General features: G+C 41.4%; 1 protein-coding gene across 2 annotated transcripts; it reads right to left on the bottom strand.

Moving 5' to 3' along the window:
- Positions 1-213: 213 nt before the first annotated feature.
- Positions 214-15,762, bottom strand: YPEL5 (yippee like 5). 2 transcript variants are annotated; one of them, XM_032391564.1, is made up of 4 exons: positions 15,590-15,762; positions 14,140-14,327; positions 3,880-4,044; positions 214-2,128 (listed from the first exon to the last, which is right to left on the bottom strand). In XM_032391564.1, exons 3-4 carry the CDS (start codon positions 4,018-4,020, stop codon positions 1,904-1,906), a joined length of 366 nt encoding a protein of 121 aa, XP_032247455.1. In that variant the 5' UTR covers positions 4,021-4,044; positions 14,140-14,327; positions 15,590-15,762; the 3' UTR covers positions 214-1,903. The 2 variants fall into 2 exon arrangements, with proteins under 2 accessions (XP_032247455.1, XP_032247454.1); XM_032391563.1 differs by lacking the exon at positions 14,140-14,327 and having other exon boundaries at positions 15,590-15,759.
- Positions 15,763-18,716: the final 2,954 nt, after the last annotated feature.

The raw sequence follows: 18,716 nt of genomic DNA, 5'->3' as shown, positions 1-18,716 counted from the left end.
CACACAGAAGTTACTACTGGTAAATTCAGTATCTCCTGGTGTAGATTAGGTTAAATTAACTAAGCCAGAATATCACCTTATCACTAACTGAAGAAAGCCATAGCTACTCAAAGGTATTACATATGTGTTCATATTAAAACTAAGATAAGATGTTATTAAAACTAAGTTAAAACTAAGACAAGGATCAGTGGGAAATAAGTAGTTTTGCACCAATGCAAGACAAAATATACTTTATTGGGACAGCGAATGCACATAGTGCTGCAGGTAAGGCATGCTACCAGGGATCTGCATATAATCAAAGGCCAGTATGGAAATGAATGGGAATGAAAGCTGTCTCTTAAAGCTTGAAGATTTATTCCATGGTGAAGGAAAGATCATTTGTGTCCACTTATCTCAAATGCAGTATTATACACCTACTTAATCAGACACCTCTGCCTCTAACCAAGAGCCGGGAAGCAAAGAAGAGAAACTTAATCTTAACTGTACTCAAGAGTCACTTCTAATATCAATGAAAGATTTTGCTAGTTGAGGCAAACATCCTTTACAGACAAAGACCTAGAGATTGAGCACTCAAACATCCATTCATACATTTAAATAATTAGCCAATTTTAATGTCATTTATTTCACCAGAAACAAATACTAGAATACCTAGAAATAGTTTGGATAAAGAAACATTTATATTTTAATACTTCATAATGTTGTAAGTTTGGGGCTAAAATAACACCCTGAGTCAAATTTGATCCCTGAAGGGACCAAGTACAGTTTTAATTTCAATAGCTGAACTTCGGAGGGAAGATCTGAGAAAATAATGCTAATGACAGATCTAGTCCTTTGATGAAACTATTAGGTTCTACAGACTTGTCAAAATCAACACCCAATTGAGGATAGGCTGAAAATGCTTTGTAAAGCATTATTTTTAGATAGGCTCCTTCATTTTCCCTTCTTTTAAAACAGATGCAGATGAAATGCTTTCTGCATGAACGCACACTGACATTCTGTTCAACTCTTTTCTAAATGCAGTACTATGGGTTTAAACAGTAGGCTTTAATTTAAACACAGTAATCTCTTCTACACAGTCAATTTAGCTCGAGAGAGGAAAAGAAACACTACCATGAAAATTACTTATCAAATACTCCGCTCTTCTTTTAGAAGGTGTTTTTAAAAGCAACACAGGACCAAAAACATCCAACTATTACTTTATTTATATTACTATGCTTAAGTTACATGGAAAAGACAACCAAGCAGTTCTGCCCCATTTCAGGAAAAGTTTCCAATCAACACCAATTATGTGGTGACAAATAACTAGGAATGGTGACATCTTTGGGTCAAGACTGACAAGGAAGGATGGGTCTGGTGCTACGGTTCATCTCCAACAAGAATATGGCGCAGCGGCCAGCACAAGCCACACTAACACTGAACCTTTAGCGCTGGTCACAAAGTCGGGTCTCTTCCCTGAAGCTAGCAAATCAAGTGAAATAACTGGGTTTAAAAAACATTTTTTTAAATGAAGCCCAAATAAGTTTAAAAACCATGCTCTTGACACATTTTCCTTTCAAAATTTACATAAAACACACTTTTTCACTCTAACAGCCCAGAATTTTTTTTCCTCACATAGCCCATCATGTAGCTGCAGATAAGATTATTCTACCTCAAGATGTAAACATAGGGAAAAAAAAATTAACGGCATCTGCATAATATTCTCTCTACACACTGCTGCTGGATGGAAAATTGAAAATTAAAAAAAAGAAAGAAAGAAAGAAAGAAAGGTTCCATCTTAGATTCTCACAACCTCTTGTTCCGCAGTTCATGAATCCGACCCTGATGCTAAGGTGACAGTGTATGTAAGTAGATTTTTGTTTTCAGTGAAGGAGACCTGGGAAAAGATGGAGTTATCTCTTTTTCTTCAAGAGTTATCAGATGGTACGTGCTCCTCGAAGCCCTCACTCTCTCGTACTAGAGCACGTTCCAGGATCACACGGCCTTCCTTATAGCGCTGGCTGTCTTCAGTGGCGAACTCATAGATCCATCCCAGTTTGCTATTGCAGTTCTTGCAGCTCACATCTCGAACCATGTGGCGGCCAGTGAGCATGACCCGGTCTTGAACTTCACTGTACTGCAGGTTAACTACCTAAGAAACATGGGAAAACAAAATTGCCAAGCCCTGTGAGTTATCTGCCAAAGAAGTACACATTATTTTGGTTGGTGCAATAAGAACAACTTCAGAAAAGCAAACAGCAGTTGTTACTTTAGTCAAACCTACAATACCCTTCCCAAGAGCTATTTTTAGAAGTTGCTGGGAAAGGCAAATATCTGGAAACTGCACTGCACTGGCCATCTAATGCAATCTTGCATTACCGTACCATGTACCAGTCCAAGCTGCACTACTTATATATCCTGTAGTCACATTTCTGTTGCAGTGAAGAGTCCTCCACCTGGAGCCATAAAACGTTGGTTTGGATCCAACTGTTATCATTCACCATTCAATGAGGAGTTCAAATAAGGCTACCAATGAAAGAGAACCTAGTATACAACAGGTATTCCACAACTACAAAAAAGTTTGCCAAATTTGTTTCTAGACATACATTTTATATACAAGCCAACTGGGACACACTAGGCCTACTACACTGTGATACAGTTTTCAAATGGATTCAAATAATCTGTGAAGAATTTCCAGTAATTCTGAACATCCAATAATCCTCTATGCTTTACTTTTCTGTAAACGGCCAGAAAGTAAATATTTCTGGCTTTGAGGGCTGTATGGTTTTTATTTTAACTATTTAGCTCTGCTATTGTAGCACAAAAGCAGCCATAGGCAATACATACATGAATGAGCATGCTGTGCTTTATTAAACTGCATTTACAGCAACAGGTAGCTAGCCTGCCATAGTATACCAACTCCTGCTCTGTACCTAAAGAAAGATCAAGAGATCTACACTATCATTTCTTTCAGAGAAAAGCTTATTTCTAAATGGAACAGAGGGGTGTCCACTGGGGAAGTCTAGCTGACCTTTAAGAGCAGTACCCTGGACTAGTTCTGCCCCTTAGCCTAAAAGATTTGGAAATTCAACTCTGCTAATACACATCAGACTCCAGGAGGCAGAATCACATCAACCAATCTTATTTCATTTCATTTCATTTTTTAAAAGATTTTATTTATTTGACAGAGAGAGACACAGTCCGAGAGGAAACACAAGCAGGGGGAGTGGGAGAGGGAGAAGCAGGCTCCCAGCTGAGTGGGGAGCCCCATGTAGGGCTCGATCCCAGGACCCTGGGATCATGACCCGAGCCGAAGGCAGACGCTTAACAACTGAGCCACCCAGGTGCCCCTCACATCAACCAATTTCAAAGCAAGCCAGAAATCAGAGAAACAGACAGACTAGTCATTATTTTGTAAATCAGGGAACACTCTTCCTGTTGGCATGCAATAAGCCACAACATAATCAGGATGACTGGTGAGCATAAATTAGAGCAAGGGAAGTTGATTAGATGATCTTTATTCACTTGCACTGTCAAACTATGAAAGCTTAACGCAGCTCTCCCTAGGATAAATCAGTGACATGGATATAGGGGTACTTCTGCCCCTCCTTCCATAGTCTGTGAAGTCACTACTAAGTTCTTACACTGAATGTTTCATGAAGCAATGGAGACTGCCCTTCTTATTGTAACACAGTCTTCAAACTTCCACAGTAAAACATCACATTCTAGGAATGCCTTCCTGAGGTCCCAAAGACAAGCTAGTGGACACTCCTTTCTGCACGCAGACTACAGCTCTCGTTCGGGCTCTTCCTGCTATCTCCAAGCTCTGAGGGACACTGTGGTACTGCTGTCAGATATATGCACTGAACTCACTCAGGAGATGAAGCTGGTTTTCCCACCAACCTTGTTAAAAAGAAACGCTCTGCCGGTGGCGCCTGTGAACCGAGTGGAGATGAGCTCTGAGCGGTTGGTCAGGATTGTATCGCAGTTTGCACAAGAAAACAGACGGGTACCACCGATATGATCGAGGAAAATTCTGCCCATTTTTATAGCTGAAGTTCTAAAAACCTAGGAGCAAATGGAAAAGAACAAGAAAGCATCAGGATTAAAAAAAATTGTTGGTATCTACTTGGTGGGGGTCAGAGAGAACCATTTATATATATATAATGATCTCTGCTTCGTAGTTCTTAGTATGGGAAGTAGTTGACTCTGTGCTAAAGGATCCAAGGTTCATGCACTGAACAAACGAACAGGCATACCAAGCTAAGAACTGTTTAGAAGCAGTGAGCCAAGGAAGCAAACATGTTTAGGCAAGGCTGGAACAATATCACTTCTCTTCTGGCTGGTATGACAAACACAGGAAGAAACTGGAGTATCAGAAACCGAATAATGAGAAGCACAGGCAGAGATGTGAGAAAAAAGGCTTTAGCCTAAGTGTTAAGGGTACATTCTGAGCATATGTAATCTGAGGAAAGACTTGTGGGGCACGTGTGGGTGATCACAAGAGTAGAAAAGGGGCAATCAGAAATGGGAAGAGGGTAGTCCCGGTTAAGAGAGGGGCAGCTCCGGCCATCAGGCACCCTAAAATCCCGGAGGGGCGACGGCACTAACAGCAGTATGCTGGGAGTCTGTGGGGGCACTGTACTCGGTGCTTCCCTTATTTCAGAATCATCCCAACAACTCTGTGAGGTTATCACCCCCATTTCATAAATTATCCAAGGTTATTAACTGATCAAAGGTCACAGAGCTTTCAAGTACAGAAAATCATCACTGGAATGCAGTTCACCCACCCTAAAGCCAAAATTCTTGCATTACCCTGGTATAAGGCTAGGAAAACAAGCACAGAAAAGAAGGGAAAGATAAGCCATTATTACATAACTTATATTTAAGAAACCATACTGATTCAATAAATCACAGAAGTGCTGAAACACTGAAACAAGAAGCTTTGAAACCCAGCTTCTGAAAACAAGGATAATCACACTTCAGTATTTCAAAAGTTAGAGTTAGTATGTGCAACTCCTTGAATTCACAGCAATTAATCCCCTTCAGCACTATTTTTTAAAGATGTAGATATAGTCAAGAATACACTACAGCTCTCATTAAATAAAGAATTTATAGTTTTCAGCTCCTGTGTTTTAAATATTTATATCACCTATCTTTAAAATGGCATGCAAAGCTGATGCAGCTGCCACTATGAAAACAAACCCTACAATCTATGTTTGTAGTACGAATCCACTGTCATTTTAAATTTGGGGAAATTTCATTACCAATTAAAAATTCCATCATTCCTTCTTACATCTGTGAACTTGCTTTAGTTATTAGGCAGTCCTAATGTCACCAAAAAAGTCATCACAAAGGTTATGATGACTTCCATTAAACATTTTGATATGGAAGTTTAATAAGAAAAACAAATGGTAAATACAATTAAAATTTGTGGCTAGTGAAAGGAAAACCACTGCCCATTAACAAACATGTCAATGAATAAACCCTGGGTGAAAACAAGACTTAAGAAATATTTAGCTTTTTGATTACATTTCTGCAAAATGACAACAGAAGAGTTACTATTGTTTCACCAGCCTTTAAAATGATAGCACTACCTTTTTCAGATGCTTAAGAACACAGTATTTGTTACATAAAGGTCAGATGTTGCAAATTTTAGGCCTGCAGGCTGAACTCATTTGGTGGCATAGGGATAAAACAGTGAACAAAACAAATAACCCTTCCCTTACGAAACATATGTGCATATGTTTAATTTGGCCCACAAAGTTTTTTATTAATAAAAAACACCTGGGCCACCATCAAACATGAAAGATTTCATTAAAGAGCCTCTGTTTTGTTTTGTTTTGTTTTTTAAACAATAGGGAGATCTGGCCCACAGGGCACGTGTTCTCCTGTGGCAACAATGACTGGAGGTGACTGGTAGCTGCACTCCCCCAAGGTCATTGGGTCTGCTCAGTCACCACTTTGCATCACATAATTACTTCCCCTGTAAGACATCTGGGTTTATGACTCTTCATATAACCACAGCATACAACAACTTGTGAGCAGGTGATCTGGGTCATGTTTCTTACTGCTGCTCAACTACAGAAAGTAATCAACAGCAAGGTTTTACAGTCTCACCTCTTAAGACACAGTCCTCAGATTCCATAATTCTTTGAAAACCAGTATAGTGCAGTGATTTAGCCTCCTGCTTGGGCTTCTGGGACTCATTACTTTAAAGCAAATTTTCCTTCAAACTTTTAAATATTCATATTGTAACTTCTTTCAACCATAATGCAGTATTAACTAGATGTGTTTGAACTGGCCATGGCAGACACAAGGCTGCTGTGGAAAATGTACTGAGACTTCAAAATGAACTCTCCCTGTACCCTCTGCCTACATCATTCTATCTTTAACTCAAAATTACCATATAGCTGTGACCATTTGCTACTGGATACAGGCAATCTCTTTATTCCTAAATGGGGTAAAGAGATTTAACATGTTTTTTCTTCCTTGCTTCAAATTCAGTCTATTTTTTACTTTTACCCAAGTATTTTTACTGGATTCAATTATATGATTCATTACCAAGACCAAAAATATCTGTGCAGAATCACTATTCCTAGTTGTGATTTCCATTTATAGAGTACTATATATGGATACAAAACTGTAAAATTAGTTATTTGCCAAAAAAGATAGGCTAGAATGCCATGGAATCTAGCAAAAGCAAGCAAAACATCCCTTTCTATCAAAGGTCTGATCTTTAGGAAGTAGGGTCATTAGGTTCTAGGTGTTAAGCCTTAGTTTTGCAGGGCTAGAGACTCAACCTACTGACTCACACTATCCAAATTCTCAAGAGGCTGCTATCAATCAGAATGCCACTTTATATTTAAGGAGAAAGGTCATTAAAAAGCTAAGACATAGAGCCTGAATCAGACTCCTTTGGACCTGGAGGATATACTGAACTCTGCCTTAGACCTAGTAATTATTTAGTGTCTACACTGTATGGGACACTATGTCACATTCCACATTTAATCCTGACAGTTTTTTAATCGTCACCCTATTTTTGCAGAGGAAGAAATAAAGTCTATGTGACTTCCTGACACTGGCCAAGCTGGAGCCTGAATGAAACCTTGCTCCAGTTGTTCTTTTCCATCTCCTCATTCTCTAGTGACCAAAGGGCTGCCAGATTCATGGCCTTTCTCCTCAGATTTATCATGTACCCTTCCTGCCTCCATGCTGATCCCTCCTGTATTTCCTTTCTTAGGTGGTGGCCAGTTCGAAAGACATACTCTCCTAAACTAGTAAACCCTGGCAACCTCTCACAAAACGTCCTAAATCACTTTTGGAGGTCTTTCCTCCTTCCCCATCAATGTCTTAATTCAAATTCTCATCCCTTCTAGATAAACCTCTTGTGGCCAGGGAGTGTATATTATTAAATGCAATGCACATTCACAGGTACCCCTACATTTGTGCTAAATTTGATAGCACTACAAAAATAAGGTCAAAGGCATGTGCTTTAGCCATCTCTCTCTCTCTCTTTTTTTTTTTTTAAGAGAGGGAGAAGGAGAGAGAGAGAGGAGAGGGGCAGAGGAAGAGAGAGAGAATCCCAAGCAAGCTCCACACCTAGCACGGAGATGACTTGGGGCTTGATCTCACCACCGTAAGATTACACCTGAGCCCAGATCGACTGAGCCACCCAGGTGCCCCACCATCTTTTTCTAAGAGCTCAGACAGACCACTCCTCTACAAACTTGGAAACTTTTCTTCTGACAAAATAGAATATAGCTAATTCTTTTAGCAAAAAAGTCCCCAGATTTTTAAAGGAATAATTTACACACCATAAAATTTAGCCACTGTTTAAGTATACAATTGAATGATTTTTAGTAGATTTATAAGGTTGTGCCACTACTTTGTATCACCACAACCCAGCATTAGAATATTTCTATCACCTCCCCAAAATGCCCACAAAGCCCTCTGCAGTCACAGGTAACCAGTGATCTACTATTTTTGTTTTTACATTCAAAATATTTCCCAGATATGCTAAGTCTCTTGCTTAGACTTAGAAGAGTTCCAAATCTCTTCAGCCACATATTTTAAAAACACCTTAAAATTGAGCTGCTTTTACATATGACTAATATTCTCTGTGTTGACTCTAGGGGCACCTTACTGTGTCTCTAAGTAATAAAATACATGCTTTGATATCTGTCAGTGTTGAAGTTCAAGTTTATAACCAAAACTAGGGCCAAACTCATCATAGCTAAAGCTTTAAGATGCTTTCTTCCTTTTTACAATCTCAAGCAAAAAACAGTAATAATCTTAATTTTAATAAGTACCATTTCCCAGATAATTTTATAAATAAGTCCTCTTTGGTACTTGCTTTTCTTACTTCCAGGTTATTAAAATCGTTAAAAGCTTGAAGTAAGTACCAAACATGGTTGTTTACTAGGAGCCTATTATCAGTTTATCTGAAATTAATGGAAACTGAAGGGCCAGGTTGAAAATATAAGTGAAATTCATAGATGATCTAAAGACCACATTTTAGTAATTGTTTCAATTTCCTTCCCCCTTCAACAGTATATTTAGCTAGCTAGAATTTTCCATTTCTATTTTAATAGGAGACCCTGGTGAAGCAATCACATTTTTGAACCTCTACCTTTTTATAGAATTTTTAAAAAATTCACAGGATTTACAGAATCTGTAAGAGAAAAAAAGCTTTTTTGCTTTGAAAAATTCACAAAATACAATGTCTCCAGGAATGTGTAACAGTTGACCCTTGAACAATGTGGGGGGTGGTGGTTAAGGATGTCAACCAGGCGCCCCCCCTGCATAGTGGAAAATCTGCATATAACCACTGACTCCCCAAAAACTTAACAGGCTATTGTTGACCCAAAGCCTTACTGACAACATAAACATAAGCGTCAAATAACACCTTTTGTATGTTGAATGCATTATATACTGTATTCTTACAATAAAGTAAGCTAGAACAGAAAACATTACAAAAACTATGAAAAAATACATCTACAGTACCGTATTTATCGAAAAAATCCACACATAAGCAGACTCATGCAGTTCCAACCTGTGTCCGAAGTCAACTATTACAAAAATTAGACAATATGGACTATGTAATTTCTTACTTTGAGTCCAAGTCAATAAAACAACTCTCTAAAAATGGCTATTTTTAGTTGAGATTTAAGGGGTTTTTTTTTAAAGCAGTTTTAGGTTCACAGCAAAAAAACACCTGCCAAGATTTTTCTCTTTAAGAAATCCATGAAAGGCAGGTTTTTGTATCCATGTAAGTTTTTGGTTCCTTTGGGTAAATACCAAGGAGTACAACTGCTGGATCATATGCCAAGTCTTCCAAAGTGGCTGTACCATTTTACATTCCCACCAGTAGGGAATGAAAGTTCCTGTTACTCTACACATCCTCTTCAGCATTTGATGATGTCAGTGTTCAGGATTTTGGCCATTCCAATCGGTGTGTGTGTAGGGGTGTCTCGTTTTAATTTGCATTTCCCTAACGGCATATGATATGGAGCATCTTTTCATATGCTATTTGCCATTTTTAAAATCAGGTAGTTTTCTTTTTGTTGAGTTTTTAAGAGTTCTTTGTATATACTGGATAAGACCTTTATCCGACATCTTTGCAAATTTTTTCTCCCAGCCTGTGGCTTATCTTCTTGCGCTCTTGATGTCTTTTGCACAGAAGTTTTTAATTTTAATGAAGTCCAGCTTATCAATTATTTCTTTCATGGATTATGCCTTTGGTGTTGTAAAGAAAGTCACTGCTATACACAATGCCATCTAGATTTTCTCCTATGTTATCTTCTAGGAGTTTTATAGTTTTGCATTTTACATGTAGGTCTGTGACTGATTTTAATTTTTGTGAATGAGGTGTAAGGTCTGTGTCTAGATTTTTTTTTTTTGCATGTGGAGGTCCAGTTATTTTAGCACTGGTTTATTGAAAATACTATCTACATGAGGAAATTGAAAATGAGATTGTATTTCATTTCCACTGTATTGCCTTTGCACCTGTCAAGTATCAGTTCATGATATTTATGTGGATCTCTTTCTGGGCTCTCTGTTCCATTGATCTATTTGTCTACTCTTTGGTCAAAACCATACTGTCTTGATTACTGTAACTTTATATTAAGTCTTAAAGTCAGGTAGTGTCAGTCTTCTGTTCTCTTTCAATATCGTATTGGCTATTCTTTTGCCTCTCTATAGAAACTTTAGAATCAGTTTGTTGATATTCACAAAGTAATTTGTTGGGATTTTGATTGGTATTGCACTGAATCCAAAATTGGGAATAACTAATAGTGTGACAACACTGAGTCTTCCTATCTATGAACATGTAGTCTCTCCATTTATTTCATTCTTGATTTCATTTTTTTTTTTTAAGATTTATTTATTTGACAGAGAGAGAGACACAGCGAGAGAGGGAACACAAGCAGGGGGAGTGGGAGAGGGAGAAGCAGGCTTCCCGCCGAGCAGGGAGCCCGATGCGGGGCTTGATCCCAGGACCCCGGGATCATGACCTGAGCTGAAGGCAGACGCTCAACCGACTGAGCCACCCAGGTGCCCCTCTTGATTTCATTTATTTTTCCTCATATAGATCTTGTAACATTTTGTTAGATTTATACCTAGGTATTTCATTTTTTTGGATGCTAAATGTTACTGTTTTTCATTTCAAATTCTACTTGTTCACAGCTAATATATATATATGCATACACACACACACACACACAAAATCAATGACAAATATGGTATCTTGTTCTTTGTCTGGCTCATTGCTATATACTTTCCTTAAAAGCAGGGGTCAGCAAACTAAGGCCTGTGGGTAAAATTCAAGTTCACCACCTGTTTCTGAATGGCCCACAAGCTAAGAATGGTTTTTATGCTTTTAAATGGTAGGAAAAAGACATCAAAAGATTATTTTGTGACACATGAGAACTACATGAAATTCAAATTTGCGTCCCTAAATAAAGTTTTACTGGCACACAGCCACATCCATTTGTTTATACTGGAAAGCTCTCTCACTGCCATAGCAGAGTCTTGAATAGTTGTGGCTGAAACCTTATGGCTTGTAAAATTCACAATATTCACTATCTGGCCCCTGACAAAGTATGCTGACCCCTGTTAAAAACGCTTTCAGACAGCAAAAAGGGCTTTTCATTTAGAAAGCAGTCTTTCTCAGTAAAAAAGTAAACTTAGTTGGCACTCAGATTTAAGGATCAACAGGAATATTAGACAGGATCAATTTAATCCTGCTCCCCTTTTCTTCAGATATTCCTAGCTAAAATCTTTAACTTTCTATAATCAGATCAGCTCTAAAAAGACTGCAAAAATAAATAATATATACCACCTAGCTGCTGCTTCCTTCTCTCTGCATCCCCAGGACTTAAACAATGTGGCCCAGACATTTGATTTCTGCAATCAGACAGCCTGGGTTCAAATCTCAGCTCTGCCCCTTAAAAGCTGTGTAAACTTTGGATAAGGTATCCTCTGCTTCTTCATCTGTAAAATGGAGATACCAGTATCCATCTCTGAGTTGTGAGAATTCAATGCAGATTATACATTATGAGAATAGTGCCCGGCATACCATAAATGTTAAACAAAGGTAATGCAGTAAAATTAGATTTCCTTCATCCACATTCCCCACCCCAACTTCCCCGTCCTATTAAAGAGGAAGAAGGCGGACGCCTGGGTGGCTCTGTCGGTTAAGTGTCAGCCTTCGGCTCAGGTTATGATCCCAGGGTCCTAGGATCAAGTCCTCCATCAGGCTCCCTGCTCCCTGCTCTCCTCCATGCTCATGCTCTCTGTCTCTCTCTCAAATAAATAAAATCTCTTAAAAAAATAAAAAAGGAGGAAGAAAGCAAAACACAGAACATGAGACAAATAACAATTAACTGGCTTCACCTCATGTTAATTACTGCAAAGCTAAGCGAAGAGGTGACAGAAATTACAAGCAACAGGAAAGTTAGAAACCTTCTGAAGCATCTCAAATTCTCATTGTCACAGTTCCAACCCTCCTTGTAATTAATAATCCAGTTGGGATCCAACCCTCGCAGGTAGATTTGGCCAAAGAAAGCATCACACTGCCCAGCCCTAAAAATACCAGGGAGAATAGTAGGTATTGATTTGCATCTGTAAGGACCCACTGATGAGAAAAACACCCTGTTCACAGACTTTTCCTCTAAAAAGCAATTATTTCCTCAGGGCATTTCCACGGACCACAGAACAGACAATACTGGGACTCTACCTATTGCTGGACAAGTGAGTGGGGTTTTTCCAATGCCAGGAGGTGGTTGGCAAATGCAACCTACAAAGACTCTCTCCAGCAGGGAACTGAATGTGCAGAGGCCTAGTGCAGAAAGGGTTCAAGAAATCTGCTCTTCCAGAGGAAATTGTGTTTTGCGATGGTTCTGGTAAAATGAAAACACACTGAAGCATGTTTATCTGTTTTTCAGTCTCTCCCCTCTCCAAGACAAAAGAAGGAACAAAACCTAAAGACTTTTAATAGTTTTGGGTTGATTACTATAATTAACATTTAATGCTATTGTTCTCTCATCAACTATTTTCATACTGACTTGTGACTAAATTCTATTGAAAACTTAAAAAGGAGAAAATAAATTGAGTTCCATCCATAAAACCAATTTACCAATTTTTGTACAAAATATTTACCAAGCCAAGGTTTCAGTGACAAGCGAAAGCTCTGTTTTCCCCTTGTTCTCTTGCAATACCCGACCAGTTTCCTTTGCTGTGTTAAATGATGTTCTGGTTGTGGAATCAGGTCTTCAATGGGCAGTAACCTGTACTTTTGTTTTTGTCCTTCAAATAATGCCTTTGTTGTTGAATGTTTTCCAGATTTACTATATTTCTATTAATACTTACTGTTTAGTCATCACTAGAAAATAAGAGTAGTTATGTAACTCAGTGAGGCAGCTAAACTGAGTTGGTAATCTCCCCAAAACACCCCATTGGCAAGACAAATTCGAGATCTCTCATTTGTTGTGATGCAATACCATGAGTCAAAAAAGCCTTATCGGGTGGACTGGAGTATAAATTAACTGTCTGGTTTCCTGATTAAGGTGTCAAGTAACAAATTCATGTCATAGCTAAGGTTCATTTCCTACATTACCCAGATATTAGGACAGGATTGCCAGAGAAACAGATAATGATTTATATAGCCATTTAGGCTCTATAAAACCTAAAATGGTATTTTGGGCACAAATGTACTTAGGACTATCTGTGAATCTCATGAATATATTTAGAACTAGCTTTCACATCTCATGAACATATTTAGGACTATGTTGGAGGGTAGTGTCTAATTTAATATCTTCTTTTTATCTAATTTAATATCTTCTTTTTAGACTTAATTTTGGCTTTATTTCCCTTCCCTTTTGTTTCTAAACCTTTTTCTCTCTTCTACCACTTCAGTAGAGCAAAAGGCAAATAAGTAGGGAAAGGTCCTTGATGATCCAACCATATATTATTTTTAGAAACCACATGTATGTTACTAACCATTTTGGAAAAGTTGTTTTCTAAAAATTCAATTTCCATAGTTCCCCTGTATAGAATTAAATAATTTACTTGAGCACATTTTATTATCTCCCTCCCCTACAGATAAGATGGTTGCTAGAGATAAACTTAAAAAGAAAGTCAAGCAGTAGGCCTATAGTGGGCACTGAGATGGGTGAGGATATGATAAAGTTAGATATGTCCTTCCCAAGGAGGTACATTCTACCTGGTGTTCCACTACGTTCCCAGAAAGATAATGGGATAAATGGAAAAATACATTGTGTGCCAAATTCCACAAGCTCCACCTTCTCACTATTTGTAAATGCTCCAGGCCTGTTTTTCCTTCCAGGCCTGTCTGCCCAAAAGCCACCCAAGGACTCTCCCATTTTCTAGGTCTAAGCAATACCAATCCATTTAAGAATGCTTCCCACTTCACTCTTACCCACTGCCCCATTTTGAAACTCCCATGACACTCATTTCATACTTTAGTAACACGTACGTTTGTCCTGTTACTCAATTTCATTTGTCTATGACTTTTTACTAAGCTACAGGCTTCTAGAGAAAAGTTCTTGGTAACTTCCTTCTTATCTAACACAGTACAAATACGCAATCAAGTCTTAGGAAAAGAATCCACCAAGATACTTCACATCTGGCAGAAATATTTACCCTGGGAACACTTCGTGTGTTTTGGTTCGTCTGTGTTGGAACGCTGCTGCAACACTGTGTACACGGCCACGCAAAGTGAGCTAATATCCTATTACCCCCAGTGTGACTTCACCAGCAAGTCTAGTTTTCCAAAAACACAAGGTTAGCTAGCCTGAGGTTACTTCAGGTTTTCCATCTGTCAAGGAGACCTGGAATAAAAATCCTCAGATTACCGACAGGGCTCTGTAAACAGAAAAAGTTTAAAAATAAATGAGCTGTACACCTTCCCAGACTCTCTCCCTTGAAGGGGGGGGGGGCGGAGATTAATAGGTGTCACGATTAAACAGATCTTTTGGTAGCAGTTCCGTTTTCCAACGCCCGCTGTTCACAATACTCATTGTCCTACCTAGCTACCTCGAAGGAGGGCAGAATAAAGGGGCTGCGAGAGCACGCCCACCCTCCCACCCGCGGGGCGAGGCCGGGCGCGACCCGCAGCCGCCCAGACCCCGCCAGCCGCCCGCGGCCCCAGCTGGCCCCAGCTGATTGCGGGCACGTGACGCCGCGGGCCAATCGGGAGGGGCCGGGCCGAGCGCGGCGCGGCCTCCTCCCGCACCACAAACACGGGCCGGAAACAGCTGAGCGGGCGGCGGCGCGGGGTCCCGGCCTGGCCGCCGTGGCCCGGGGACGCCCGACGGCCGTCCAACAGTCGCACCCGGCCCTCCGCCGGCCCAGCGGGGCCCCACGCTCGCTTCTGGGGCCAGCCTGCGAGCTACAGGGCAGGGTGGCCGACATTCACCAGGCGGGGCAGACACAAAGCCAACACGGCCCCCCGCCCGGAGCTAGTGCCAGGGGGCCAGGACGGTGGCTCTTTTTCAAGAGGCGCCGCGCCGCGGCGTAATCACGGCCCCGCAGCTCGGAACCCAGTTCGGACTTCACTCGGGGGCCGGGGGCGCGGCGAGGCTGCCGAGGAGCAGGCCTCCGGACATCTCCGGTGGCGCGGAATCCCGGCGCGCCCCCGACACTGCGGCGGGGACGCGGCCCGTGGGGGCGGGGCAGGGGGGGGGGGGGGGGGGGGGGGGGATCGCCGGCCAAACTGCCCGCAGAAGGGCCTCCTAGGCGGCGCCGGGGAACCGGCCGGGCGGGAGGGCGCGGGCGCCGAGCTGAGGGGTCGCGGCTGTTGCGGTCGCGCCGGTCGTCCCGGCTGCGCGGCGGGGGCGGGCCGGCGGCGGCCGCCGCGCCTGGGCCTCACAAAGAGGAAACAGCCCAGCGCGCAGCCCCGGCACTGGGGCCCGCCCAGAGGGGTCGAGGGCGGCCGCGCTGGGACCCCGGGAGGAGCCCGACGAGGAAGAGGCACTTCCTGCCTGAGTCCCCCCGCCCCGGGCCGATCCCGGAGTGCTTCGAAGCCGTCGGCCCGGAGGGCTCCTCAGCCCCCGTCGGGCTCCGAGGCCAGCCCCCCGCCCACCGCACTCACCCCGAGCGGCTGTGAGATCCGCGGCCGCCAGCGGCTCTTCGCTCCTCAGCTGGGATGAAGCCCCTCGGCCACCGAGTCTCCAGGTTTAGTCAGGCCCTGGCCTTGGCCCCGCCTCTCCCTGGTTGGGCCTCCGCGTCAATCACTCAGCATAGCTCCGCCCCTCGAACAGTCGGCTCTCCCGGTTGGCCCAGAACCCCCTTCATTTCTAGGCCCCGCCCCCATCCCTGGCACCCTGCCCCTTCCGCTGCGCCCCGCCCCCTCCCTGGTTCACCCTCCCCCACTCCCTCTCCCCTCCGCGTCGCTGCCCACCCCTCCCAGAAGCCGCAGACACAGGGCGAGCTCCCGCAGTTCGCCCCGCCCCTGACTCTACTCCTCGTACTCGTACAGCCAATCAAAGAGGCTAACTCTGCCCCTTCTCCGGAGGCGGCCAATGTGGAGAGACTTAGGATCCACCTCCTTCCCAGCTGAGAGCACACAACACAGCATCCACGTGAGTCAGCTTCTTAAAGGAGAAGGCTCAGCCTTTCTAACTGCGGCAGTTGTAAGACATGGCGCGTCATCAGCCTCACCAGGTGGTGGCTAAGGCCTAGCTTTTTGAGGCCCAGTGATGACAAATGAAAACAACAGGCTGTTTTTCTAGGCAAAGCAGGTGCCTAGATAGTTAAAACCTTACCGGGTCATTAGTTTGAGATTGCTTACTTTTGTCATGCCTTATAGAGGGCCACCTTTTATTTACAAACCCCAAACCCTTTGAATCTCGGCGTATAGGAAATCCTGAAGAATGTCTATGGAAAAAGGCATTTTTCAAGTGTGCCCGACTGAATTTACAACTCTCTTGAGTTTCCTCTTGGTAGTGGAAGTGATTATCAAGAAGATGAGAAAATTCTACATGGAGATATTCTACCTCTGAAAGTCTGAGATTTGTTGAAGAGGGTAGCTGTTCCCCCTAACCCTCATCAACGCCTAAGATAGAAGGTTTTGCATCTCATCTTATTTGAGTTTCCCAGGTAATTACATTAATGATCTTTGGATGAAAGATCAGGATGAAGCATAAGTATTTGATGATGCCTAGTTCTCCGGCAGAAAAAGTGAAGACTAACATTTGAGGTTCATCTGAAAGGTGTTTAAAGCCATCTTTAGTGGGATAGAGGTTTTGAAGCAAATCCTAACAAATCCTAGTTTGACTTCTCATCAACCTCAAAATCACCAGTATTTTCATGCAGTTCAGATAAAAACCTGATCATCAAAGGCAAAGGACTAGAGAAAAGGAAGTTTTAACCAGTTTTTAGTTTTCCTTTCGTTATTCTTTTGTTTTTACTTAGCTTTAATTATAAAAGTAAAACATGTTCATTGTAGGAAGGTCATACAGCCTCATTTCATAACAGAAACCTCTGTCCTCTGCTTACAGCTTCCTGTGCATCCTATTCTTCCAGAAACAAATGTGTATGAAAGCATATTATACCTCTTATTCTTCAACTTACTTTTTTCACTCAATGTATTACGGCCATCCCTCCATAGCAAATGCAACTTTTATTTACAAATATATCTTTGTCTCCACAGTTTTCCATAGTATGACTTCACCATCTTTTATTATACATTTTTTTTTCTACAGACATACTTCAATCTTTTTCTATTAAGTATACTACTGTAAGGAACACCTGTGTTCATTGATAACCTCTTTGTCAAGTGTTTCTGAAAATAATCATTTGAAAAGGGCATATAGTGGGGCCCCTGGGTGGCTCAGTCGTTAAGCGTCTGCCTTCGGCTCAGGTCATGGTCCCAGGGTCCTGGGATCGAGCCCCGCATCGGGCTCCCTGCTCCGCGGGAGGCCTGCTTCTCCCTCTCCCCCTCCCCCTGCTTGTGTTCTCTCTCTCGCTGTCTCTCTCTCTGTCAAATAATAAATAAAATCTTTAAAAAAAAATTAAAAAAAATTAAAAAAAATAAAAAAAGAAAAAAAGAAAAGGGCATATAGTGTCTAAACCCACGGGAATGAGTTTTCCTCAAAGTGAGCATTTTTAAGTACCAGGTAAAACAATGGGGAAGATATTTATTAAATAAATACATAGATAGTGCTAACTGTTCTAAGTGCTCTACAAATTAACAATTTGTAACATTTAATTTTCATGAAAACTCTATAAGGTAAATACTATTATCTATTATCCCTATTTTACAGATGAGTGAACTGAAACACAGTGATTAACATGTCCAAGGTCGCCCAGTAGAGTTATTAAACCCATTATTTGTAAACTTGGAAGAGAATGATGAAAATCATATTTTAAAAAGATTAATCTAGATGATGGTGATGTGCAGAGTTAAAATCCAAATGTGAGGTAAGAAGGGCAGATGGGAATGGAATGGAAGGAACAGGTGTAACTTTAACAAAAATGGCTGCATAGGACTGATTGATTATTTATAGGTGGACTAAGAAGAATTTTCCCAGATAAGCCAGAGATTTTCTCCTGGGTGACTGATAGGTGATGACCTCCCATTACCAGGTATAGGGCAGTTGGGAAGGTCAGTTTGGGGTGGAAGATAATGGATCCAACTGATGGTGGCACACCCATTAGAAATAAAGCATATACAGTTGAAGGTAATGTAACAAATATGGAAGAGAAAAGAAAAAATATAAGAGATGTGAAGAAGGTCTTGTTGGGCTTTTGGTTACAGTTGTGTTATACCTTTTAGTTTAATTAAATTTGGGATAAATTAGCACTTTATAATACTGAGACATTCCCACTAAGAACATGGTATGTATCCATTTACCCATTCTTTATGTCTTTCTGTACAATTTCATGGTATGGCTGCCTTCCTTTAGGCTGTTCATAGATCTTCTTAGGGTTATATTTAAGTATTGTATCTTTTCTGGAGGTATTATGGGCTGAATTGTGCACCCCCACCCCCATTCTTATGTTGAAGTCCTAACTCCCAGTATCTCAGAATGTGGCTATATTTTGAGATTGGCCTTTAAAGAGGTGATTAAGTTAAAATGAGGTCACTAGAGTGGGCCCTAAAACAATCTGACTGGTGTCCTTATAAAAGGAGAAGGTTAGGGATGTGAGGGCAATCTGGCTGTGACATTGGTCACTCCATTGATCACCAGGGTTTATTTTGCTGATCTGGCTGGCTA

This window comes from Phoca vitulina, unplaced genomic scaffold, assembly GCF_004348235.1.
Source record: "Phoca vitulina isolate PV1807 unplaced genomic scaffold, GSC_HSeal_1.0 scaffold63, whole genome shotgun sequence".
NCBI lineage: Eukaryota > Metazoa > Chordata > Mammalia > Carnivora > Phocidae > Phoca > Phoca vitulina.
This window is presented reverse-complemented; position numbering and strand designations above follow the sequence as displayed.

Excerpts from the sequence above, each read along its gene's own strand:
- YPEL5 (XM_032391564.1), bottom strand. The coding sequence starts at position 4,020 with ATGGGCAGAATTTTCCTCGATCATATCGGTGGTACCCGTCTGTTTTCT. Across the intron at positions 2,129-3,879 it reads GAGCGTTTCTTTTTAACAAG|GTAGTTAACCTGCAGTACAG; the intron begins GTTGGTGGGAAA and ends CATGTTTCTTAG.